The sequence below is a fragment of the Pantherophis guttatus genome, chromosome 3, assembly GCF_059756535.1.
Source record: "Pantherophis guttatus breed Tessera chromosome 3, ASM5975653v1, whole genome shotgun sequence".
NCBI lineage: Eukaryota > Metazoa > Chordata > Lepidosauria > Squamata > Colubridae > Pantherophis > Pantherophis guttatus.
Genome location: NC_142065.1, coordinates 38,734,110 through 38,761,985, shown reverse-complemented (window position 1 = coordinate 38,761,985; position 27,876 = coordinate 38,734,110). Strand labels below are relative to the sequence as shown.

General features: G+C 38.4%; 1 protein-coding gene across 5 annotated transcripts in view; it reads left to right on the top strand.

The window, feature by feature from the left end:
- Nucleotides 1–27,876, top strand: part of SYCP1 (synaptonemal complex protein 1) — a 63,642-nt gene that overhangs the window by 20,050 nt on the left and 15,716 nt on the right. For all 5 annotated transcript variants that reach the window (XM_087889342.1, XM_060689708.2, XM_087889341.1 and 2 more), the window contains exons 13-26: nt 1,752–1,846; nt 2,006–2,190; nt 5,901–5,968; nt 7,452–7,513; nt 12,043–12,147; nt 13,661–13,764; nt 14,486–14,603; nt 15,139–15,209; nt 16,002–16,083; nt 16,786–16,848; nt 17,303–17,365; nt 18,039–18,101; nt 22,966–23,082; nt 25,915–26,025. In XM_087889342.1, the coding sequence (XP_087745468.1) occupies nt 1,752–1,846; nt 2,006–2,190; nt 5,901–5,968; nt 7,452–7,513; nt 12,043–12,147; nt 13,661–13,764; nt 14,486–14,603; nt 15,139–15,209; nt 16,002–16,083; nt 16,786–16,848; nt 17,303–17,365; nt 18,039–18,101; nt 22,966–23,082; nt 25,915–26,025 (1,307 nt within the window). The remainder of the gene's footprint in view (nt 1–1,751; nt 1,847–2,005; nt 2,191–5,900; nt 5,969–7,451; nt 7,514–12,042; nt 12,148–13,660; nt 13,765–14,485; nt 14,604–15,138; nt 15,210–16,001; nt 16,084–16,785; nt 16,849–17,302; nt 17,366–18,038; nt 18,102–22,965; nt 23,083–25,914; nt 26,026–27,876) is intronic.

Below are 27,876 nucleotides of genomic sequence, written 5' to 3'. Positions count from 1 at the left end.
TACCCCTTCCATGCTTCACCTGCTTTAGTCATTGGAGCTCCCTCCGATGATCAGCTGTGCTTTTGAAGCTGTTTTTCAGCAAGCGAAGTGATCTGCGCTTTGCCTGCTTTTCTAATTGCTGCTCCCTCCGATGATTAGTTGTGCTTTAGAAGCTGTTTTTTAGCTCCAATCTCAAAACCAGCGAGCGAACTAATGTGCTGAAGCTGACCAGGCTAAGGACGCTAGCCAGATGAATACCTGGTAGGCAGAATTTCCTCCCCCAAAACTAAGGTGCGTCTTATACTCTGAAAAATATGGTATATTTTCCTCACTTGTTTTTTAAGCTCCTATGAGCTTAAAACAATGCTTGTTTTTAAACCTACTTTTCTGCAGAGCTACATATATGCTTCCCAAAGTTCAAAAATAAATTCTTGAATTCATTAGATTCCCGCATTTAATAACTATTGTATAGATGAGAAGCCACTTTGTATCTTTTTTCATCTTTCATGCCCTCCTCTTCCTCGCTCTCTATTAGTTTGTATGTGTGTATAATTAATTCATTAGACTCTTTCCACTTCTAAAATACTTAATGGATTTCAACCACAGTGTAAAACAATATGTATGGGACATCTGCAAAAATACAGAATTATATTTATTAATTATAAGAAAGTAAAAGGCAGTTTGAAATAGGCACAGAATCAAAAAGGGTTATAATATGTGTGTTTGTGTTTTATTTTTATAATTATAATGTGTACTGAAGATGGCATTTAATTTCGTTGTACGAGGTGCAGTGACAATAAAGTAAAGTAAACTAAAGAAAAGTATATAATATTTTGCTTTATTTTTTTCACTCTACTTGGTTTTCTTGGCTTTTTTCTTTTTGTTGATACTCCTCCAATTTTATCTTCTCCATTAGCTTGGGATAATCAGTTGGGTAGAGTAAGAAAAGCAATTGTCATTGACAACTAAATCTAATGGTGTTGACTCTTCAGCATTCATGATCTACTGTCCACAAGGGGGCAGTAAGGGGTAGAGAAAGAATTAAAGATTTATTCTGTATGTTCCCTTTGTCTTTAATATAGTTCTAAAAGATTAATCTGAAGTTACTTAGTTCCCTGGCACAAATGCATAGAACTTGTGCTCTTTGAATCTCTTTTCTGTTACAATTATAAACTCTGCCTCACTTATTTTAAGTTATATTCCTGCTTACATGCACATATAGTTCAGCTTCTAAAAGTTACTTCAGTGGCTTTATCAACCTCTATTTTTAATTACTTTTCTCACTTTTGTTCCTACCTACAGATCACAAACTTTCTTTGCAACATAATGATATATTATGATATAATGATATATCTTTCTCTTCCCCCTCCCCATTCCCCCTCCCCCCTCCTCTGCCCAAGCAGCAATATCCTAGACTGCATATGTCCTTTGTTTGAAGAATGCTTTAAATCTAAAAACATTTTGCCAAAGAAGCAACAAGAAGCTACAGGCTGAACTTTGTCATGTGCTTACCACTGATCAAAACAGTTAAAAATATAACTTTTTTAAAAAAAGTTTTTAAAAATGGGTAGATTAGACAAGCTGTAGTTGGTATTTAAGCAAGATTTAGGCAGAGATCAGTGAGGGATACATTTGGTTAATATGATTGGTGAATATGTTGACTAATATTGCTTATTTACGGTAATTAAAAATGTACATTTTTGTATACATGATAGATAGTATAATTCTGTGTCTGTAAACTTTCCTGAAAATATTTTATATTTAAAATTCAGAACAACAAGATGAGATAATAAAAAAAGCAGAAAGCAAACAACAAATTTTTTTGGCAGAACTGGAAAATACTATACATTCTTTGGAAGATACAAAGGTAGGACTTCACAATAGTTTAAGTCCAATAATACTGAATATAAATGAGAAATCCAGGATACAGTTTAAATTATTATGAATATTTCCATTTAGTAGAATCTTAATTATAAAATCTTATCACTACATATAAGTTGGAAAAATATTTTTTTATTCTCTTTAGAATACTTGTAAGAATTTAGAAACTGAGTTACAAATTACAGTAAAAACATTAGCAGAAGTCACTGAACAAAAGGAATTGATTATAAGAGAATTTGAAGAAACTAGAGTTCTGCATGCATCGGTTACTGATGGGTTCCAGATTGAAGTTTCTAATTTGAAGGAGATGCTATTGAAAGAAGAAAATAGGTAAAATGGTTTTCTGTGTAAATTTTAAAAGATAGTTGTGACAAAGGGAAAACATCAACCTCCTTGTGAATAGGACACAGCAGCAAAGTATGACTGATTTCAGACTTCATCTGCTGGGCATAAAGACTGCTTGATAAAGGAGCAATTATGGAGGTTGGAGAAGATCAAGGGAGATGGCAGATATCAAAGGTTAACTAAGACAACCCTAAAGAGAAGGAGCCTGTTGAATTATCCTTAATAGGCCTGTACATACAGTACCACCTTTCTACACTTTCTGGCCGACTCAATTCACTGTCCAGCAGAGACCAGTTTCTGCTAGCTGGGAGCTCTTTCTCAGCAGGAAAGAAAAGTCATCAAAGACTACATTAATAAGAGCTGCTTATAACCCCTCCTCCAAGGCTGGGACTATTGAGACTGTTGATAAAAGCAGAACAACTATTCACTTGTTTCCACTTTTCAAGCACTTTGGATATATGTTTCTTGTAAGGCTGGCTGCTGGGTAGTTTCTACTGTGTTTCCCCGAAAATAAGACCCTGTCTTATATTGTTTTGAACCTTGAAATAAGCGCTTGGCCTTACTGCCATGCACTCAAAAGCCCGATTGGGCTTATTAGGGGATGTCTTATTTTGGGGGAAACATCATCACTACTTTGTTCTCTTAACAGTAGGCCATATCCAAGAATTTCTCGCAGTGTTGGGAGTTCAGACCTCAACAAATCTCTTCCAGCCCCAATTAGGTTGCTCATATAAGTGAATGTTGCCAGTCTTGTTCTTTTTTTAGACGCCATTACAGATCGGTTATCACCTTCACAGGAAACGAGGCCAGCAGTATCAACACTCTCAGACAAAATAATATTTAACAAAAAGAGAAAGACAGCTGAAACTATTAAATGAAACAAAGAAAATGTTAAAAAGTTATCACATTTATGTAGTTACTTACCAAGCACATCTAAATTATATTAAAGTAACCAAAATATCGTTATAATCCCCAAGACATGTCCCAACCTTTGAGCACTCCCAATGTTTGGAAATTGAAAGTTGAAAAATTTGACATACCCTACAAGTCTGCATGGCTTGTAAGTTATCAAATAAAAAGTAATTAAAATTTTAAAACATTAAAACTACACAGTTTATGATTTTAAAACTATAGTATTACATCCTTGGTCTGCAGTCACAGTCACTTTGTGATTACAGGTTACGGCCAAAGCCTCCATAGGGCCATGCAGCAGAACCCCTGGGATATTCTTTAGCTCCTTCTGAAACATGAGCAGGTCCATTTGTCACTGAGGGGTATGAGCCATTCAAATAGAATTGCTTCCCTGTGTGAGAGGGGGCATTGAAAAATCTTACAGCCACCAGTGCGTCCATGATGTGGGATAATGACAGATCTTTCACCAGATCACATTGCCATTGCTCTGACAAAATCATATCCAGAATGTAACCTCTATTCTGCATTGATCTTGGATGATCTATTCTAGATCATCCCACCCCATCAAAATGAATATTACAAACTTAAGTCTGCTTTAATAGCTAAATCCAATTGGGTATATAAAAACCTCTCCTGTGATCTCTAACTCTTAAGCTCTTTTATAGCATGTAGTAAAAGAGGTCCTACCAGTTTTGTATTCAGGTCCTCGGGGCACAGATTTTCCAAATTCTTCATACAATGAATCATAGTGAGATTACAAAATCTCACAAATGCCCCAAATGGTCCCTTCCCTATGCAGCATCCTCTCCTGGAGATATAAGTGGCCCTTGTTGCTTTTTATGTTTCCAAAAAGTCCAGAACATGTAGTGTTTTTCAGGAGGCCTGGCCCCCCTGAATGGAGATGGAGTTGATCAACTGAACTGATTGTTTTGCTGCTACCATGGGGTGTAAGAGTAGGGTTTATAGTTTTTATGTTGTGGTTTTTAATGTAAGTACATGGAGTTACCTATGTGAGCTGGCAGTCATACATTTCTTTAATAAATGAATAATAAAGTAAGGTCTAAACTGATCATAGTGTAGATTTTGCTTATATGTATGTGTGATATAGATAATAGCCTGACTCTGTGGTTTCTTCCCCAAACCCCCAAAACTTTAATCTTAGACTGTCTACTGTCGACCTCACCCCATTCCTAAGAGGTCTTTAAGGGGCGTGCATAAGTGTACCAGTGCCTACCGTCCCTGTCCTAATGTTGCCTTTTATTCATATCCATTTCATGTATTCATAATCATGTTTATACTTACATCTGTTATCTAATACATGCTTGATGAAATAAATAAATAAATAAAATAAATAATCTTTGAGTTATGAATGTATTGGAGCCTATCAATTATATTTGCAAATGAAAGGATGCTAAGTGAATCATAATAAGTGAATGAGCCCCTGCTTAATGCATTCGGTAAGTGAATGCATTGCCACAATGCGTTCGGTAAATGAATGCACACGTTATTAAGTACGCATGGGATGCCTTAGGGGTGGGGAAAACCACAAGGGGCCTAGTGCAGGAACAAAACCACTGCCTGTGATGTTCCAAGGCCTCCCCTCACCCATTGAGATATTCCATGCTCCTCTTCCCACAGCTGCTTGGGCATCTCTGCACACAATCCTTAGACCTAGCCCCCATCGCTGATAGCTCACTTAACTTTCAAAGATCTCCAGACCCCAGGATTGTTCCATTGCTAGGCCACATGGCTGTCCTTTTCTGAGACACTAGAAAAACCCCTCTGTTTTTTTTTTTTTATCGTTAAATATTAGCCTTCCATTCCACAGCAAAAGCAAATGGGGAGGGAGAAAAATCAGAAAAAAGCAGCCAGAAATCTCTTCCTTTAGAAATAAGCTTCCCTTAAACATTTGACTCTGGAAGCTAACAGAAGTGCAGCTAATGGTGTTGGAGGAAAAACATGGAAGCTACCAAAAAACTTTATCTTTAGAACGAGCTTCACTTAGACGCTGGTCTCTACAAACTGACAAATGCACAGCTAATGGTTGATGGAGGGAAAGGATGAGTTTTCTGGTTGTTTCCATATTTTCCCTCCATCCACCATTAGCAAGGGACCAAAGACAAACAGGAAGGAAGGGAAATATTTGTTTCCCTTGCCATTTGCTTTTACTGTGGAATGGAACGCTAGTATCTAGTGACAAAAGAAAAACAGATTTTTCTAGCCTGTCAGAAAAAGATGGCTGCTTTTTTGCCACGTACCCTAGCAATGGAGCAGGCTGTTCTCCTTTCCTACCCTGGCATCCTGAACTCTGGAGATCTTCAAAAGGTTAGTGAGTGATCAGTGATATGGTGGAGGGGGCCCAGCAGGACAGGATGGGGGAGAAATAGGCAGGAGGGGCATGCTGCAGAGTCTGTAGTCATTCATAAATGCAAATGACTGGAGGGATGCTGCAATGTTTATAACGTCGGGACTGGGTCGTAAGTACATTTTTTTTGGGTGGGGGAGTCTGTTGTAACTTTGAACTGTTGCTAAGGGACTTGTCATAACTCTAGAATTACCTGCTCTAGATTGTAATAGGAAAAACAGTTTGCTAAATATAGAATTGGAATGGTCACTTAACCACTGCTATATCTCAGCTTTATAGCCTTATTTATTTATTTATTTATTTATTTCTGCCATTCAATCAGTTTTTAGTGGTTATATAATGTCTACTCAAGTTATTCATTCAGACATAATTATTTTTTCTTAAACCATTCATTGAACATTTAAAATTATTTTTATAGGCAAAAGGAATTGAGAGATGCTTCAGATGCATTAGTTTTGGAACTCCAAAATAAATCAACTGAACTAGGTATGTTGAAGGACTGGAAACAGAGGTATTGTTCTTTAGAACTACTTAAAATTGTAACTGTTAATTTTGTATATATCATTTTATTGTTCATCTTGTACCATGGTCATGCTGCATTTATTCATTAAATCAATTTATATAGCTAATCCTTTAACAAACAATTCTGGACAGCATATAAGAGCTAAAAACAATAAATACATTAAAATACTTTAAAAGTATAAAAAAAACTAAAAAATAGTAGATGAAGGAAAGTTTAAAAATAATGGAGTCATTTCATTAGTTCACCCATTTCTTGGGGTCCCCAGGCCTGCTGGCAAAACTGGGTCTTGGGAGACCTCCGGAAGTTCAACTATGTCAATCTCATCTCAGGGTGGAAAAGATTCCACCAGTGAAAGACTACAACAGAAAAGGCCTGCTTTCTAGAGCTACCTATGGGACAGATTCTGTATCATGCCCCCTCTGCTGCATCTGGTAGGACAGGCAGATGAAATAAGGGGAGGCACACAGGTAGACTTCAAGTCACAATGACAATTGGGAACAGATTTTCTGTTGCTAATGATTCTATTGTAAAGTGACACCACTTTGCTTAGTAGCAGCAATCTCTGCAATCCTGGTTATTGTTATTAACCAAATCCCACAGTTGTTAGGCAAGTTCCTGCCAACTTCTCACAGTCAAAGTCAGTGGGAAAACTGACAGGAAGTTGCAAGTCTCAGACAGGCATGTGAGCGACTGCTGTTGAGTGGAGGAGGATCATGGAGCTTCAGGGATGATATAAGGGTGTGAGGAAGAGTTGGGGAGAGTGTGAGGGGCTATGTGAGAGGTGTGGCATGGGTCAGAGAAAGTGCATAAATGTATGGGGGTACACAAGAGGCATAGTGTGAAGAAGAGTGCAAGAGACTTGGGGAGGGTGTGCAAGTAACACAGAGGAGCTGCACGGGTGGGGGAGATTTATCCCAGCAACCTGCAACCTTCCCTGCTAGCTTCTCTATTGATTTTTGCTTTTTAGCCTTTTTCTGAGCATGTTAGTTAGTTAGTTAGACTGAGCATGTTAGTTAGTTAGACTGTTAATGCAGTCACTGAAAACATTCATCTATCCATTTTTTTTTCCAAATTTTAAAGGAAGAATATGACAAAATGTAGGAGAATGTACCACTTGATTAAGGATTTTTGAAAGCTCTGACTTATTCTGGGTTTCTTGGAAATATCTGACTCTTCAGATTTCTGTTACTGTTTCAGATCTATGTATCCATTTGTACATCCAGCCATCCAGCCTTTTGTTTTGATCCTGCTCACATTTTGTCTTGGATAGACCCAGTTTTTATGTAGATCCTCAGCACATTATACTTGTCTGGATATAGTCCTTGACCAAAAAGAAACAAATGGTTATACATCTATCTAAGAATGAATAAAAATTAAAAAATAATTACATGTAATTTCATAATTGAAAATATTACATTATATTCTTAATGTTTGACTTAATTGCAGAAATGATGACCAACCTGAAAAATGATAAAGAAAAGCAAATTGAAGAATTGGAACCAGTCTTAGTAAGGGATTTCTAATATTTTTTGATTCCACTAGCTGACATTCTTACATCTTTCATTTATTGAGGATAATGTCTTAAAAACTTCTATTCAATTTTTTAAAATCACAAACTATTAAGGGCTGATATTAAAGGGTTCTGAAATGAAATTAGATGCTCAGGCAATCCATATAGGTAGAAAGTGTTGTTTGTTTGTTTGTTTGTTTGTTTGTTTGTTCAACTTGTATGCTGCCTTTCTCCGAAGACTCAAGAAAAAGTCAAGAAGTCTCTAGAAAGAGACTTGCCATCTCCTTTGAATGAAATAAAACATCATGGTGAGAGTTTCCAGTCCCACCAATGTAGTAGTTGCCTTTTTTGACAGAGGTAGTTCAGTGATGAAATTAAGGTGCATGGCTTGCCAGAGCCTTTCTGGTGTCTAAAGGTTCCCCAGTTGGGTTTCCTGGAACACCCTTGGATTGGCAGAAAACAGGGTAGGAAGTGACATATTGCTCCACCTACATCTGGAGATATGATTACCAAAAATCTCAACTCATCAAATGCAGAGTGCCCCACCAGTGGGCTATCAAGGCACATCTCTCAGGGCCGTATCCTGCAAAGGCTAAGTGGGAATGTAATGTCAGCCTTGATAGAGTAAGAGGTTTTGGTTCAATGTCCAATGTTGTGGGGATTTAGTGGGTGTTTCTTCAATTTCCCTCTGATGAGCCTGTGCATATTAGTGTAGACATTGCTGTTCTTTTAATTCTCCCAGTAGATTTATTGGAACATTGGTAGCATCTACATTTTCTGGAAGTATGAAAGTGGCAGTTTGGGAGTCAGTCTCAGAGCATTCATATTCTGATTTCCTGGAGAGGTCTTAAGTTAAAGCAAGAAAAGAACAAAGAATCAGATTTGTCTTTGATTCAGTTTCCTGGCAATCTGAAAAAGTTCAAGGTTCTAATGATAAGTACAGACTTTCACTGATGTTTAGTCCTTTTTAGCAGATGTTTCCAGGCTTCAAAGGCAGCTTTAACTGCTAGCAGTTCCTTGCCCCAGATGGTATAGTTTTTTCCTCAGTTGTGTTACGTTTGAGAACAATACCTACAGTGGAATAGACTGTAGGAGGGTCAGTTTGTCTAGAACTATACCCTCCCAAGGCTACATTAATCTGTACAACAGAAGGCCTTACTGGATCTGGATAATGAAGAATGGGCTGAGAAACAAATGGAGGCATACATGGTTTTTTTGAGTTATTTCAAGATTATTGGATTGGCAGAAAATAAGAAATTGCTCTCCTTTATTTCAGTTCCTTAGACCATACATTTCAATGACATTTTTCTCCTTAATATTTCCAACTTGAACATTCCAATCTCCACTACAAGCATGCTTCCACATTCTGTCAGTTTCAATTTGGCCATAAATTCATCAATCTCTTCTGCATCAGTAATTGGAGCAAAACTTTGAATATCATCATATTGAAGGGTTATCCATGAAGTCTAACTAATATTGTTCAATCACTGTTCGTATTATAGCTAACTAGTGTTCTTGCTGTACTCTTCATAATTATAAAAGCAATGCCATTCCTTCTTTGTTTTTGATATCCTGGATAGTAAACAACGTTATGTTCTGACTGAAAATGTCTATTCCCAATTTATCTCAATTCACTGATACTGAAGATGTCAGTTTGCAGATATTTGATTTTATTTTTCACTCTATCGAGAAGGGGTGTCAAACTTGCAGGCCATGGGCTGGATGCGTTATGTGCTGGCCACACCCACGCCTGGTTTAGCGAAGGGGAAAAAAAGTCACAATATGTTACGTGACGATGTGAGTTTGACACCCCTGCTATAGAGCTTTCCCATGTTCATATTTTTTAATTTTATGTTCTCACTGTAATATGCTAATAATCTGCTTCTTTGACATTTCCTTGCCTGGAGGGCAATATCAACAGCTAGACATCCCAAAAGCTTTAATCTAGCCACATCGTAACAATTTTAGTTTTCCAAAAAGATCCTTATCTCTTTCTCAATAGTATGTTTATTCATTTAATTTCTATAGCAGCCCATTTTAGCCAAATGATTTTGGGAAGGTTATAATTCTAAAACTATAAAACAGTTAAAACAATTAAAAACAATGAAGTAATATACTGGGTTGAGTGTCATCTTCCCTGTGGGGCACATCATGTGGCATTATATCATTTATTATTTTGTATTTTCTATCCATGAGGTTTTCTTGGTAAAATACAGAAGTGGTTTACCATTGCCTTCTCCTGCACAGTATGAAATGATGCCTTTGTTATCACTAAAGTGATTTCTACCTCCAGCATTTTATATTGCTACTGCCCAGGTATCTCTTTGCTTTAGCTGGGATGATCTTTATACCTTGGATGACTCTGCCATGTTTACATACATATTGGCATACTATGGTGGAATCTGGTGCTGAGTTGCAAGAGGAAGGGTTTTTTCCCCTTAATTCATTCTTTGTATCTGTCTTCGTATAAAAAGATAAAACAGATCAACCTTCCAAAAACATAACTGCAAAAGACAGACTAAGAATACAATTTAAAATAAGCAAGAAAATTACTCGTCCATTCTAGACGAGTTCAAATCACAGGGACCTGATGGATTAGATCCCAGATTTCTGAAGAAGTTGGCAGATGTGATCTTGGGACCATTAAACTATATATTTCAAAGATCCTGGAGCATCGGGGAACTATCAGCGGACTGGAAAAGAGCTGATGTGGTTCCCATTTTCAAAAAAAGAAGGGGGGGGAAACAGATCTAGGAAACTACAGACCAATCAGCCTGACATCAATACCTGGGAAGACCCTGGAAAAGATAAACAACAGATCTGCAAACATCTAGAAGCAAGCAAAGTGACAACAAAAACCAAACACAGGCTTGTCAAAAACAGATCATGCCAAACAAATCTTATTTCATTCTTGACAAAGTAATTAAATTAGTAGATCCAGATGGATATTGACACTTGAACACTGGGCCTTATCTAACAAAATGAAATTCAATGTAGAGAAAAGTAAGATTTTACATCTAGGCAGTGGTGGGTTTCAACCGGTGTTACCACCGGTTTGCTTTGTGCACACGCTTTGCACCAAACGTGCCCTTTGCACAAGCACATTGAATTTCAGAACAGCTGAGGCATGGCAATTTGCTCTGCCACGCCTATCAGCTGGGCAAAAAATGAACCAATATAGGTAGGTACAGCGCAGGGGCGGGTGGGAGGGCCCAGTTGATAGTCGCAGCGAACCAGTTCGCTATCGACTCACCATCGCCACTACCGGATCCCTGAACCAGGGAGAACCGGTAACAATCCACCACTGCACCTAGGCAAGAAAAATCAAATGTACAGGTACAGATTAGGTGAAACCTGGCTCAATGCTAGTAACTATGACGGGGATCTTCGAGCCCTAATGGACAATTACTTAAATATGAGCCAGCAGCATGCGGCAACAGCCAAAAAAGCCAATGTAATTCTAGGTTGCATTAACAGAGGGATAGAATCAAGATCATATGAAGTATTTGTAGTGCTTTATAAAGCCTTAGTAAGACAACACTGAGAATACTGCATTTAGTTTTGATATTATAAAAAAGATGTTGAGACTCTGGAAACAGTGCAGAAAAGAGCAACAAAGGTGATTAGGGGGCTGGAGGCTAAAACAAAGAATGGTTGCAGGAATTGGGTATGTCTACGCTAGTGAGATTAGATAACCATTTGTCTGAAATAGTATAGGGTTTTCTGCCTAAGCATGGGGTTGGACTAGAAGACCTACAAGGTCCCTTCCAATTCTCTTATCCTATCCTATCCTATCCTATCCTATCCTATCCTATCCTATCCTATCCTATCCTATTGAAAAGGACTGGGGTGACATGATGATAGTGTTCCAATATTTGAGGGACTGCCACAAAGAAGAGCGGGCCAATCTATTTTCCAAAGTACCAGAAGGCAAGACAATGGATGGAAAGAAGCAACCTAGAACTAAGAAATTTCCTAACAGAACAATTAACCAGTGGAGTAGCTTGCCCTCAGAAGTTGTGGGTGCTCTACCACTGGAGGCTTTTATAAAGAGACTGGACAGCCATTTGTCTGGAATATATAGGGTCTCCTGCTTGAGCAGTGGGTTGGACTAGAAACCTCCAAGGTCCCTTCCAACTCTTATTCTGTTACCCAAGGAGGTAAGAGCCAAATCAGCCTTGAGTCCTTGTTATGCAGAAAGAGGTCCAGGAGGGATCCTCCCTAAACTTCACAGGATATGTCTGAGAGTTATGCAGAATGTGTTTTAATCTGGCAAGCAAACGGAAATAAAGAAATTAAGCTGAATAGTTTATTGTGCTGTTCTTGGTTCCTTGCACCTGACACATACTCTCTTAAGGTTCTTCATTCATCTCTCTCAGGAATACACACGCCCAATGATGTGGCAGCAAAGTAGGACTTGGGAGGGAGGGCTTACAATGTCTAAAGAAATAGAATAGTTGTCACAGTAATAAAATGAAACTTTATTCATATTGTGCCAATTTTTAATTTACTTTAATTTTTGAATAGGTACAAGTCCAAGAATTTTTACATGAAAAACAAATTCTTGAACAGACCATTGAGAAATTACAAGAAAGAGAAAGAGAGTTAACGGACACTCTTCAGACAAGAGAGGTATTGTAAGTTCTGATAGATTTTGATATTTACATATAGTATAATTATTACAAAAACATAGCTTAAAATATCTTCCTGTTTAAAATAATCATATACTTGACCCTTCATCAACCTCTTGAATAGCAGAAAAGTTGAAGCTGCATGCATTTCTCTCTTTATGACTATCTGCATCTACTCAGTGAGTGGTGCTTTAATATTTTTATGTAACAGCTACATGTCATTGTCAGGTTTTTAGAAATGGCAAAGTATGCAGGATTTTTAATGTACAATTCTCCCATATATGACCAATAATTGTTTTTACTGTTCATAATAATATTATGATTATCTATCCTGAAGGTAGAACAAGAAGCAATGGGTTGAAACTAATCAAGAGAAGCAACTTAGAATTAATGAGAAATTTCCTGACAGTTAGAACAATTAATCAGTGGAACAACTTACCTCCAGAAGTTGTAAATGCTTCAACACTGGAAGTTTTAAGAGATTAGATAACCATTTGTCTGAAGTGGTGTAGGGTTTCCTACCTACAGGGGGTTGGAGTAGAAGACGTCTAAGGTTCCTTCCAACTCTGTTATTCTGTTCTGTTCTGTTCTATTCTATTCTATTCTATTCTGTCAGAAAGAAAAAAATTACTGCACAATTTCATATAGGAACCATCTATCTGGAAGCAGATAGTGATACACATATCATGTCCAAAGCTTTAATAGCTAAATTAATTGCAGACAGGCCACCATTTAAGTTTTTATTAGGAAACACAAAATATTTATGTTCAGGCAGTCTTTGCTTAATGACTGCCCTGCTATATGAGGTTATAACAGTGATGAAAAAGTAATTTTATGACCAGTTCTCATACTTACTACCATTGCAGTGTCCCCGTAATCACGAGGTCAATATGTCGGTACTTCACAATTGGCAGGTATTTAAGAATTACAGTGTTCTCAGTCACATTATCCCAATTTGTGCACTTCATAGCCAGCTTCCAACAAGGAGAGTAAATGGTGAAGGCCGAAGTAAAATCACAATAACACAATACTCACTAAACAACTGCAAGTGAATCACTTAACCAGAGTAGAATGAAGTCATTAGCCCACTTTATTCATATGATGTATTGCTTAATGACTGTCACCTAGCCAGGGAGTTGTGGTTGCTAAGTGAGGACTATCTGTAAGTGGCTATTTGTGGCAGTTTAAAGACTTATTTTATTTATGTTTGTAATACGACCAGTTAGAACACATAACTGTGACTAGAATTTTGGTTGTAAGTCATGGTTGTAAGTCGAGGCACCATGTGATCAAACTTGATTTTATGTCAGGTTTTGTGATGATTGTTAGCAGTTGCTAAGTGAACCACATGGTTGTTAAATGAACCACGTGGTCATAAAGGCAAACACATTTTAACCAATGGGGTTTTTTTAAACCAGAAAATGCCAAAAAAGTTATATTGTTTAGTATGCTAATGATGTTATTGTAAATGGTATGTTGTAAAAATACATTCATGCATTAATTGTTACCTGTAGAAAGAAAGACATGATTTGGAAATGCAATTGTCTGATGAATTTGAAAATAAACAAAATTGTTTTCAACAACTTGCAACAGTGAAAGCAGAGCTTGAAAAAGAAATGTATGTATTTATATTAATATATGGTTAGCATGCTATTAGTTATGAAAGGCTTTTATAATTGGTTTACTTTTAATATATAAAGAGGACTTCCTGAAATATTAATTCACATTTTTTTACATTGTTTTTATTATAAATGTGCTTGGTTGCAGCTTAGCTTCTTCCCTAGGTATATTTTGAGATCACCCAGATCCATTCTACTTAGAATTGCTACTGTTTGATTTGTGATTTTATTTCACCAAACATGTCTAAGGTCGGTTGTTTTTGTTTTTTGTGATTTGTAAAGCATGCCATACATTGGCAATATCAGTTTTACGGGGTTTTTATTTGCAAACTCAGAATGTGAATGCTTTTTGTTTCTAAATTGGTCAGTGACCATAATAAAATTTACTACTATTATTACTCGTGCAATTTTAAAATGGCATTATTTGATGAATATTTTATTTCAGTACATATAATACATATAGATGTGTACATATAGTAAACATCTATATACATAGTATAGTACATATAGATGTGGTCTTAGTATGAAACTTGTCAATTTATAAAGTATTTGTAGTGGGTTTTATGTTAAGTGCCATTAAATTGCTAATGGGATCAAAGTTCCTTAGCTGGTCTTATACGTTAGGTCTGCTTGTTAGATCTTATCATATAATGTTATAGAGTAGTTTAAAAATATATATGAAAATATAAATAATTGTTTCTAGTTTTATTATTTTTACAGTCTAAAGAATAAAGAGTTAAATATGGAGTGGAACAAAATTTTATTTGAGAAAGAACAAATTATAACAGAGAAAAAGATGGTGGATGATGAACTTCAAAAATGTAAAGATACTATTAAGGCAAGTTCCTGACTACATTTTTTTAACTAAACTGTCTACATATAGATTTTTTGTGTGCCAATAATTGTTTTTACTTTCAAAACTAAATTATAATTGTATGCTTCCAGTGCATCTTACTATGCCTTCACTGTTCTCTAAGATGCATAAGAATAGAACTTAAATGACTTTTTTTTTATTAAAAAAGCTGAAAGTGGTTCTGAGTGAACTTTCTATTTCTTTTTTTTCTATTCACTCAATTCTTAGAGACTGCCTGGAGAAGTCCATACAGTTTTCTTGCGAGGTTTTTCAGAAGTGGTTTTCATTGCTTCCTTCCTAGGGCTAAGAGAAAATAATTGGCTCAAGGTCACCCATCTGGTTTTGTGCCCAAGGCAGGAGTAAAACTCATGGTCTCCCAGGTTCTAGACTGATGCTTTAATCACTACATGAAACTGGTTCATGAAAGTTATATAAGTGACTATGCAATATTTATAGTATATGTACTTAATTTATACCAGTTTTGAATTTTCTACATTCAGTTGCTTGTCTTTTTGTTTAGAATGTTAAAAATACAGATGAAGAAACCAAAAATCAGATAGACATTTTAAAGCAAGCTAACCTCCTCTTAAGGTAAGATAAGGTAAGGTAAGTTTACTGTGATATGTTCATTAAAATTTAAATTTCAAGTTATTACATGTTGTTCTTTATGTAATATGGTTCTTTCTAACTCTAGTTTTACTAACATATCATCAGATATAAGACAAAAACAAAACAAAACAAAAAACCATGGGATGCTTTATCATTTTCTTACCAAAAGCTGTTCCAGGACTTTATTTGGAGTATTGAACCAAATGTTACTTTCCTAAAGATTGTATTTTATTTGATTAACCACTTAAATCAAAACGTTTTTTCTCTGTTACAGTTTATTTGGAAGTAAATATGTCCTGGTGGATGTTTGCTCCTTATAACCCCAATTTTTATTAGGATAGATCTTCACAATTTGGATATAGCAGTGCATCTTTTTGGCATATATCCTAAACAGTTCACTAGCATCTCTAACTGACAAAAGTAGTTGTTCACTTCAAACATGCAATAGATAAGGGGGCAGATTACAAAAGGTAATTATTCTATACAGATATGTGCAAGCATGGATTACACAATAGATCAGTGTTTCCCAAACTTGACCCTTTGAAGATGTATGGACTTCAACTCCCAGAATTCCTCAACCAGATATACTGGTTGGGGAATTCTGGGAATTGAAGTCCATGCATCTTAAAATAGCCAAGTTTGGGAAACACTGCAATAGATCATAATCTAATATTGGATATGTATGAAGTTTCTACATGAATTTAGCAATGTCTTTATTATAAGTATTTTATAGGTGCATGGAAGTAATTGCATTCATTAATTTTTGTTATATAGCAATGAATTAGAGGAAGTAACGGAGGAACTAAAACAAAAGGATGAAGAAGCAAAAAACAAAGTTGATGAAAATGAAGAAAATGTATGAATTCACACTGATTAACATAAAAATAATATATGCAAGTTATAAAAAGTAGCATGTAATATGTGATGTTTTGCAAGGAATGAATGTCTAAAGATACGAAAATAGCTGTGCAGAAAAGCAAATTTCTAGTCCCTTTTTTATATTGATGTGAATTAGGAATATATCATGAAAATTGTAAAAATAATCTGGTGTAGTGGGAATGGGATATTAAAAAGTATATGTAGAAAAACATGTAGAAATGGGGTCAAGACTGTATAAGTGATGTAAGAATATGGTCTGAGTACAAAGATTAATTATCAGTACAACAAATTCCATTGAAATAATTGGTTCTACATTCAGTTATGTTTGGTATAGCTTCTGAGAAACAACATGGAGAATTAACGTATTTTGAATTTGTCATATAGATATTTTTATTTGTTTAATTCAGAAGGATTTATTACAAATGTGGAGCTTTGATCACATTTAAAAAAGCATCATAGTTTAGAAACTACCAACATTATTATTACTTAGGGATTCATGAATCAAATGAGCAACAAATGTTTATGCAACAATTAATGTATTAGTCCCTCAAATGCCATCAGAAAATGAAAAAAGAAATACCTGCCTATGTTAATTTTTTTTCATAGTTCTAAATAGAATTTAATGAAATTAGTAATGAATTTTATAATACATCTGTCATTATTTATAATATATTTCTAGATTAGAAATATTGAAAATGAAATTTCAAAAAAGGAAAAACAACTGAAAACATTAGAAAACAAGGTATGAAAATGTAAAAAAACAACCTATCAGGCTTAATAGGAACTTTGATATTTATCCATTTTTTGAAATGCTTCAGGATTCAGAAACAATCTTTCTATCAAATAGAAATGTATTAATTCTAATCACTGAAAATGTTTATTGCAACTTTTGTTTTTCTATGCATTTAATACTTGTAATCAAAAGTAATAAATGAGTATGCATCTATAACTCATATATCCTCCTTTATTTTGGATAAGTATTTGTGCATATGTTTACATTGCATTTAATCTCAATGAATGGTTTGGTTTTTATACTGAAGATAAAACAATTATCAGAGCTGCAGTAATAGCAAGTTTTGAATAAGCCATAATCAGAAGAAATATTTCAAATCAGCTATCCAAATAATAGGATTATATCTAGAATAATTATGTGATATATTATTACTGTTTGAAATATGTGTTATTGTGCTATTTAGGTTAATAGTTTAAAGAAGCAGATTGAAATGAAAATCAAGAATATTGAAGTACTACAACAAGAAGTAAGTACTGATATATTTCATGCATAAAACATAGCATATACCGTATCTATTAAATTTTTCATTAAATTTGTCCTATTAAATTGTCAGTGGAATATGGTAATTCAAAATATTACCTCAGTTCACATAGGTAGCTTAAAGTTCACTCTATAAATTCTGGCTTTATATGGAACTGGTCACTAAAAAGATCCTTCCCCCTTTTAGAAACAAAATATAAGTGGGAATAAAGTAGAGTGATATTTGTATTAAATACCTATAAAATGCGTGTGCTATATTTGCGTCCAATAATGCTTTTTTTCTCTTTACACTTTCAACTATTCCACTTGTAGGGAAAATGATATTTCAGGCCATGGTATATAATGATTACGTTACTGCAATGCAATGACAATACATTTGATCTAGATTTAATCTAGATTCCATTAATACCAAGCAAAAGATTTATACAAACATAATTGAATAATAGGATCTGAAGATAACAAGGATTAGGGTTAGGGTTAGGATACCATCTTGTGATTGCTGATTGCTTCTTAAAGGAGCTACACCTTTTCATGGGCTCACATGATGTTGGGCAGACTTGAAAATACATATTTGAGTTAAGGAATTATAGTTATAATTGCAGAAATGTTGGTATATAATTAAATATGCAAATAAAGTCTTCATTAATAATTGTTACTAGAATAAAAGCTTGAAAAAGAAACTTGGATCAGAAAGCAAGCAACTGACTATTACTGAAGGAAAGGTAGGCATGTTTATTTTTTGCATTAGTAACAAAGTTGTAAGAAGTAATACAAATTTGAGGAATTAGATCTGTAAGGTATGATACATAGTGGCATTTAACAAAAGCATTTATGAATTACTTTTTTTACTACTATGGCCTTCTGAGGGATACGCAGTTTGAACAATATAGTAATAGACTAAAGGAATAAAAGCTTTTAAGACATCTGAAAATAATTATTTGACTTCAATTTTCCAACTTAATACAATTCTGCTGACATTAGTTTTGGTATGGAGTGTCAAATATATATATATATATATATATATATATATATATATATATATATATATATAAATTTGATTTATATGCCGCCCTTCTCCGGAGACTCAGGGCGGCTTACAATGCGCTAAGCAATAGCCTTCATTCTTTTGTATATTTATACAAAGTCAGCTTATTGCCCCCACAACTGGGTCCTCAATTTACGTACCTTAGAAAGGATGGAAGGCTGAGTCAACCTTGAGCCTTGGTGAGATTTGAACCTGCAGTAATTGCAGGCAGCTGGTCTTAATAACAGGGTGCCTTAGATCACTGTACTACCAAGGCTCATTACCTATTGTCATGCCTATAGGGCCATGTTGGCGAACCTATGGCACGCATGCTGGAAGTGGCACGCAGAGTCATTTCTCTGGGCACGCGGAGCCATCACCCATTGTTCTTCTGGGTTCCGGTACGCCGGCCATCTGGTTTTCATGTGCATGGGCGTGCTGGAAATTGTAAGAGCAGCTGCCCATTGCACATGTGCACTCCAGGAAAACGATCTTCCTGTTTCCAGAGTGCGCATGCACACTGGCCAGCTGGTCTGGTTTCTGGCACGCATGCGCACGCGGCTTGCCTCTCCCCCTCCTTCTTCTTGCCAGCCCTGAGCGGCCAAGGGAAGCACCGGATGGCTATTTTAAAAGGGGCGGGAGTGGTTTATGCAAGCTGCAGGATAAGTGCATTGCATTTCAGGCGGCGGCTGGTCCCAGCCTGTGCTGCCGCCCGAAAATTCTGTATCAGATCATTTGTTTAGTTTATTAGCTTCTCCAGATTTTTTCATTCAATCTCCGGCTTCTGAAACCTCCCCAAAGGTCCCTCCAAGCGGCCCTCGCAAACTCCCCCCGCGGTCCTGGAGCTGCCTCAGGAGAGAGCGCAGCGTGGCCGGGGTCCTGGCGCTCCCTTGCTGGGTCCCTCAGAGCGCAGCAAGGTGGAAACCCTGGATCTGCCGGCAGCATGGATGATTCCACGCTGGAGGTGACGCGAGGCTGGGCTCCAGGGGATTATAAATGCTTCACTGGGCAAGGGTGTCTTTCCTGCCTCCTTGAAAGAGGCGGTGGTGAGACCTCTCCTCAAGAAGCCTTCCCCGGACCCGGCAATATTGGCTAATTATCTTCCAGTCTCCAACCTTTGCTTTGTGGCAAAGGTTGTCAAGAGTGTGGTTGCGCGACAGCTCCCCCAGTACCTGGATGAAACGACGTATCTAGATCCGCTCCAGTCGGGCTTCAGGCCTGGGTACAGCACAGAAATGGCATTGGTCGCGTTGGTGGATGATCTCTGGAGGGCTCGGGACAGGGGGTGCTCCTCTGTCCTGGTCCTGTTAGATCTCTCAGTGGCTTTTGATACCATCGACCATGGTATCATGCTGCACCGGTTGGAAGAGTACGGTGGGAGGCACCGTACTACGGTGGTTCTCCTCCTTTCTCTCCGACCGGTCACAGTCTGTGTTGACAGGGGGGCAGAGGTTGACCCTGAGGCCCCTTATATGTGGGGTGCCGCAAGGATTGGTCCTCTCGCCCCTTTTGTTCAACATTTATGTAAAGCCGCTGGGTGAGATCATCCGTGGTTTCGGGGTGGAGTACCACCAGTACGCTGACGACACCCAGCTGTACATCTCCACCCCAGACCACCCCAACGATGCCCTTGAAGTGATGTCCTGGTGCCTGGAGGCCGTACGGATCTGGATGGGGAGAAACAGGCTCAGGCTCAACCCGTCCAAGACCGAGTGGCTGTGGTTTCCGACGTCCCGATATAGTCAGCTGGTGCCATCGCTGACTATTGGGGGCGAATCATTGACCCCCACAGAAAGGGCTCGCAACTTGGGTGTCCTCCTGGATTCACGGCTGTCTTTAGAAGAGCACTTGACGGCCGTGACCAGGAGGATCAGGTTCGCCTGATCCGCCAGTTGCGTCCCTTTCTAGATCGGGACTCCCTACGCACGGTCACTCATGCCCTCGTCACCTCCTGTCTGGACTATTGTAACGCTCTCTACATGGGGCTCCCCTTGAGGAGCACTCGGAGGCTCCAACTGGCGCAGAGTGCGGCCGCGCGGGTGGCAATGGGAGCGACGTGGCGCTCCCATGTAACACCTCTCCTGCGCGAGCTGCACTGGCTCCCGGTGGTCTTCCGAATGCGCTTCAAGGTTTTGGTTATCACCTTTAGAGCGCTCCATGGCTTAGGACCTGGTTACTTACGGGACCGCCTGCTACCACCAATAGCCTCCCACCGACCAGTACGCTCCCATAGGACAATGTCGACTGGCGGCCCCCAGGGGGAGAGCCTTCTCTGTGGGGGCACCTACTATCTGAAACGAGTTTCCCCCAGAGATATGGAGGATTCCGGATCTGCGTATCTTCTGTTGCGCGCTAAGATGTTCTTATTTCATCAAGCTGGCCTGACCTAAGTTTTTCCCCTTTTTAAATGGAAATTTTAAATTTGGTTTTAAATTATTGGGACTTTAAATTTTCAGCCAAATTATTTAATTCGTTTTAATCTATTTTAAATTTTGTATTTATATGTTTTATTCTATGGCTGCTCACCGCCCTGAGTCCTTCGGGAGTAGGGCGGTATACAAATTCAAAATAAAATAAAATAAATAAAATAAAAAATAAAATATTCCCACTTGCGGCGATTGCAGGCACCGAGCCCGATGGTGGGAGGGGTGGCCAGGGGGAAAGGCGCCGAATGGGGTGGGGGGGACGGGACGGCCGGTGCAGCCACAACTCTAGCTCCTTCAGTCGCGGGTTGCAGGCACTCTTTGGAACAGGGCTCTCCAACCTTGGCAACCTTAAGATTTGTGGACTTTGAGAACTCCCAAAGTTCTCAAAGTTGCCAAGGTTAGAGAGCCCAGTCCTGCCTTGGAAAGGCCTGTCGTAAGGCAGGGAGGAGGGTTCGACTCTCCTGAGCCTCCACTCCCACAAGGCGCATTTACAGCTCGGGGGCGGAATTGCAGTTCTGTTTGCGCCATTCATTGCAAGCCTCAGCCACCCACCAACCGGAGAAGGCGGGTGGGTCTGGCTGGCAGCAACCGCAGCCTCGCGTGTTTCCCCGCACTCCCCTCTAACTGGGGGAGCAGCGTGGGCAAAAGGCCTCTGCTGGGATGGATGAATGGGGTGCTGCCGTGTTGGCAGGCAGGGCTGAGAGCGCTGCCGCCGGCTTGGGAACCGCTGTCTCGCCAGGGTAACTGGTTGTCCTCTGGTAAGAGGCGCGCAGGCCCTCTTGGAAAAAGTGGGGGCGCATGCGTGGCGGGCACACACATGCGCAGTGGAGGTTGCATATGTGCATGTGCAGTGAGGTGCATGCGCATTAGGAGCATGGTGGGGGGGTCATGTGTGCATCCACAAATGGGGCCATCCGTTGCATTATGGGTGCTGGCACACGAGAGCGAGCAAGAGCTCTCGCGCTCGGACTTTTGGCACGCAACGCCAAAAAGGTTTGCCATCACTGCTATAGGGCATCTGTCAGAACCCTGATATCTATTTGGGCATATATTTTTCAAAATTGATTCAGAAGTATTTAAATGTTACTCAGGATAATGCTTCTCTGCTATTACTTAAAACAGCTCCTCTTTTTTTTAGATCTCTGTGAGAGATTCTAAAAAGGTGTTGTTACTTGAAAGTCACATTAATATTACAGAATTAATTTCTTAAAACAAGAAACTGAAAAAGTGGAAATGCTTAACTGAAAAGCAGAGACTAGTTGACCTTTAGTGAGGTCTGAAGTAATTCTTAATATTTTTTAAAGTAGGCACATTTGAAAATTTCATTAAATTCTGTTCTGCCCCAGCTCCGGATTCCCAAGGATTGTGACACACACCAACGGTCCTTATCAAAGTTATAACATACCAAGAATAAACAAAGTCCTGTAAAGGTTGGCAACCAGCCCAGAAAACAAGATACGATAAGACACTCACTCTCCAACATGCTCTGTAATAATTACACGTTGTTTCCAGCAAGAAATTACTAACTGCGTGCGACTTAAATAGGCTAAGGGAGTGGCCAGTTATCCTCAAACCTTACTCTCGAGGAGACCTCCTCCTCCTGAGTAGTCATTCCTCCCTTTTGGCAGCCCTGCATGCTCGAACATTGAGGAGAGGCTCCTCCCCTTCGCTCTCTCCACTTGAAGGAGCCTCTGGAGGTTCTGAAGGCCCTGGCTGAGTCTTGGCCTCTGGCACCACATCCTCTTCAGCCTCCTCGCTGTCCGACGCGAGAGCCAGCCTCGCAGACTGCTGGCGCGATCACACACCAGCTCCCTCGTTGTCGGGATCAGCCACGATCCGCACAGGCTGCTGGCGGACCACAACAAATTCACTTTTGTTTCCATTGATTTCGTGTCCATTTTAATTCCTGAACTATGTTGAGATCCCATTTGGAAATAGTTAAGATTACCATATTTGGGTTGCAAAAATCTAGAAAACTTAAACAATTAGAAATATGGTTCACTGCAAGGAAAATGCAGAAGCAGAATTCATAGAGAAATGTACGAAAAATTGATAGGAAGTAAATGATGTTGTTTGGACATATCCCTTGGTCATTATGAATAGGAATAAACTTGTTTTTCATTTTTGTTGTTCAAGGTGAATAATTTGCAATTAGAGTTGGAAAACACAAATAGGTTATACAAAGAAACAAGTGACAACTATAAAAATGAAATTGAGATGTCTAAGACAAATGAAAAAAGACTTCTTAAGGAGGTGAGAATTGATGTTTTTGGTATTTTGTAGAACTGCACATTTACATTGACATAATTGTATACAGTATTTCATTGTATGGTTTGTGATTTATGAGTTATTTACAGGTTGACTATTTGATAATTTTGATTTGTCTTCAGAATGTTCTCAGGAAACAAGATGTAAAAGATTGATATGGGTTGAGAGAAGAAATATTATATCTCATCTTTAGAACTAACTTTAGAAGCAAATTCCTAAAAGTTTGGGAAAAGGGGGGGGGAGCTGAAACACATTCAAAATGATATATAGACACTCATCCCAGAGAAAGAAGCAATGAATGCCACTTTAATCCAATAACAGCAAAAAACCTTAGCTTAGATCTTTGTCTCTCTTCCATCCCTATAGACTCATGGCCATAACTAGAACATTGTAGTTTTAAACTTTAACTGAAACACTGGATAGCCTCAAAGTTGTAATAATGAGGGCAAGAATAAATGCATTTTTCTCACACCTACAGATTGATAGAGGACAAAATAAATCTCTTTTAGGCTTCCCCTTGGAAACAAAGGTAACTTGTATTGACAATTTCAATACAAATTTTAGCTTATATTGCTTATAAAATATAGTAAGGTATAGTGTAAGGCAAAATAAGATAATATATTAAATAATGAGTTCATACAAACAATGAAAAGGGAGTAATATTACAAACAGTTAGACTACAACTGCAAAAAACAAAACTAACCTTACACATGCATCAGATGCTTTCTTCCCAAAGGATGATGCCTGATTTTAAGTTCAATAGAGTAAAAGGCATTTGGATAACCTCATTTTAAAAATAATAAGAACAAAAATCTCTTAATTGAGAACAATAAATATTCCTGTTATTTTGCCCTTCTGTTTACCAAAGATACAGATTGAAAATCAGGAAAAAAGTTAGTGCAGTACAGTGAAAAAGTTAATAAAATAGAATAGAGGCTATCTTATTATCTCTGGAATGGAGGCCTTTCTTGCACTAAGTTACATTGGATAATTTTGCTTTGTACCTGGCCTTTTCTCTTTAGGGCTAGTTGTTGAGACGGTGGTCTACTTCAGCTGCAGGGTGCCCTAGAGGAAATGAATTACCTGGATTCTTAGGATTCAGGCACCAAAATGGGATTGAGGCAGTATTGGTTGCTTTGATGGATGAGATTTATTGGGCCTGGCTAGGAGCACTATTTATAGATCATATTAAATCTGATGATGGCATTTGATTCTCTTGGCCATGTATCCTACTGATATACCTCTGAAAATTGGGGGAGGTATATTTTAAGTGGTTCAACTTCTGCATTAGAAAGAGGTTCTAGATAATTGTTGGGGAAGAGTGGGCTGCTTCTTGGGCAGTCCCTTATGGCAGGGTTCACCAACCCCTGGTCCATGGACCGGCACCAGTCTGCGGCTTGCCAGAAACCAGGCCTCGCAAACAAGCGAAGCCCCACAGGATGCAGGCAGCATACAAACCCACATCCCCTCCAATCCACGGAAAAATCTTTCTCCACAGAACTGGTCCTTGGTACCCAAAAGATTGAGGACCACTGCCTTATGGGCTCTCCCAAGTATCTATTTTTTCAACTCTGTTGTTTACTGTCAATATGAAACGGTTGGATAAGGACATCTCAGTTTGGGGTGACACATCACTAGTACATTGATGATACTCGATAGTAAATCTGTAAGTTGAACTAAAAAGCTGTCAAGATATTGATTAGCTGTACCCCGATGGCACTGAGCATCTGGAGAGGGTGAAACAAGATGAGGTTGAACTCAAACAACACAAAATTGCTCTTTGTTTGGAAGCCATCTAGTTCTTGGTTCCATTTTTAAGTCTGAATGGGGAGCCACTCCTGAAGAAACAGCTTTGTGATACACCTTCCTAGACTCATAACTTTTAGTGGCTGGGCAGGTGGAGGTTGTGATCAGGAGGACCTTTGTCAGCATCAGTTTGTAATAGTAACTCATATCGTCATCACCTTTGCAGTGCACTTTGCATAGGAGAACATTTCAATACAAGCTACAATTGCTACAGGATACAGCAGTTCTTAGGCTGAGAAGTCCAAGAACACTATCACATTAGACTCATACTTCCAAGTGTCATCCAATATTGGTTTTGACCTCTAAAGCCCTTAATGGCTTGGTTCCTAAATTCTTGTAGAACCGTTTTTTAATGAGTAAAAATGTATGGGAATGGCATAATGGGAATGGCATAATGATTGGAATAATTGGTACTCTGGCCAGAGTATCTTATAGGGAAAAGGGCCTGGTGGCTCAGCAAACTAAAAGCATTGTGATTAACACCAGCTGTCTGCAATTACTGTAAGTTCGAATTTCACCAGGCTCAAGGTTGACTCAGCCTTCCATCCTTTCTAAGGTAGGTAAAATGAGGACCCAGTTTGTGGGGGCAATAAGCTGACTTTGTATAAAATATACAAAAGTATGAAGGCTATTGCTTAACACATTGTAAGCCACCCTGAGTCTCCGGAGAAGGGCGGCATATAAATCAAATTAAAAAAAAAAGGGCAGCACAAAAATTTAATAAATAATATTTTAATGATATTTCCCTCCTAAAGATATACAGTAGTCTGACCCTTGGAGATCAGCTGGATGTCTGTCTTGGTTCTATATCAAATGTAATCAATATAGATTCCAATTCCAAATGCCTGTTTGAAATTAACGTTGCCTTATATTGATTGGTATTGTCTGAAAATCCAGAAAATTATTATATTAAAAATATAGCTAATTCAATGTATGTTAGTCTAATTAAATTCATTTAATCATTTTCTCTCATTTAATCACTTTCAGTCATATGTTTTGTCTTGTTTTTAGATAGAAACAATGAATTCTTTAACTAATGAAGCAGTGGCAATGCAGAAAGAAATAGATATCCGATGTCAGCACAAGATTACTGAAATGGTAGCACTTATGGAAAAACATAAGGTAAGCATAGCCTTTTATCTACATATAAACAAGGGATAGATAATACAATGCTGACCATTAGCACCACTGCCTGTCAGCAACCAATCCTCCTCTGTGTCTATGAGGGCAGGCAGCTCTCTGTCTGGTCGACCACCTCCTGCAATGCCTGAGGGGCCTGGGCAGCATCATTCTCAGCCCCTGGCAGCATCCCTGTCAGACAGTTCTGGTTCCGGTTCCAACTCTTCCTCCTCCTCCTCTGAACCTGGCTCCAATGGAGCCATGACACTCAGTTACTTAGTGATCATTTGAAGCTGTAATGAGCCTCCCCAGAACTACTTACGACCCAGTTTTCAAGTTCTGGCAATCTTTCCCTCCCATTTTTGGTGCTTGGCATTCAGCCCACCTTCATGTTTTTGTGACTGCGATTCATGACTTTTTTTTGCTAGGAACCTGTGTTTACTTCTGATTTACTTAGGTACAATGGGCTTCCTTAAACATGGTGCTCACTGAAGGACTGTGGCACTAAAAAGGTTGTAAAACTGGGCATGATCACATGGTGTCCCATTTAATGACACAAATTACAAATTACAATCATAATTCAGGGCTCAATTCTGGTCATAATTTGAAGACTACTTATATACTACTTCTCCCTACACCTGGCTTTGCAACCTGAGTCTGGAGAGTGAGTTTTGACTTTTCTCTCAGAAGTTATGACTGTATGACTGTAACCTTATTGCTGGTATCCTTAAGATTTATATTGACTATTTCCCTATGACTATTATTAAGTGTTGTACCTTATGATTCTTGACGAATATATCTTTTCTTTTTATGTACACCGAGAGCATATGCACCAAGACAAATTCCTTGTGTGACCAATCATACTTCGCTAATAAAGAATTGAATTCTATTCTATTCTATTCTATTCTATTCTATTCTATTCTATTCTATTCTATTCTATTCTATTCTATTCTATTCTATTCTGCAAAGCAAAGGCTTATAGGAGGCTTATTACAAATTTCAGGTTCCTTTCACTTTTCATTTCTACTGCATGCACTCACTTTTATCTTTCTGATAGGGAGTTTAGAAGGAGGGGAAATCTTTTTCACTTACTTTTAATTCCCTGTTCTGAGTCTGTATTTCTATTAGAAAAAGCCATTTATATCTGCTTCTCTAAAGAAGAAATTTACCATATTTTTCAGAGTATAAGACACACTTTTTCCCTCCTAAAAGAAGCTGAAAATTTGGGTACTCCGAATGTAGCTTTTTCTAAGCTTTTTTTTCAGCCCTAATGAGGTGCTAAAGAGTGACACAATCTTTGCCTGTTCCCTCCGACTCTCAGCTGTGCTTTAGAAGTTTTTTTTCAGTGAAGTGATCTTCCGTGCTTTGCCTGCTCCCTCTGACTCTAAGCTGTGAAGCTTTTTTTCAGCCCTAACGAAGCGCTAGCAAGTGAAGCACTTTGCCTGCTCCCTTCGACTCTCAGCTGTGAAGCTTTTTTTCAGCCCTAATGAGGCGCTAATGAGTGAAGTGATCTTTGCCTGCTCCCTCTGATTCTCAGCTGTGCTTTAGAAGCTTTTTTTCAGTGATGCAATCTTCTGTGGTGTTTTGCCTGCTCCCTCCGACTCTCAGCTGTGAAGCTTTTTTCCAGCCCTAATGAGGCGCTAGCAAGTGAGGCACTTTGCCTGCTCCCTCTGACTCTCAGCTGTGAAGCTTTTTTTCAGCCCTAACGAGGCGCTAGTGAGTGAATTGATCTCCGTGGTTTGCTTGCTTTTTTCATTGCTTCTCTCTCCAAAGATCTGAAGCTGTTTAGAAGCTGTTTTTTATCCCCAATCAGGGTCTGGCCAATAGTCTGACCAGGCTAAGGACGCTGGCCAG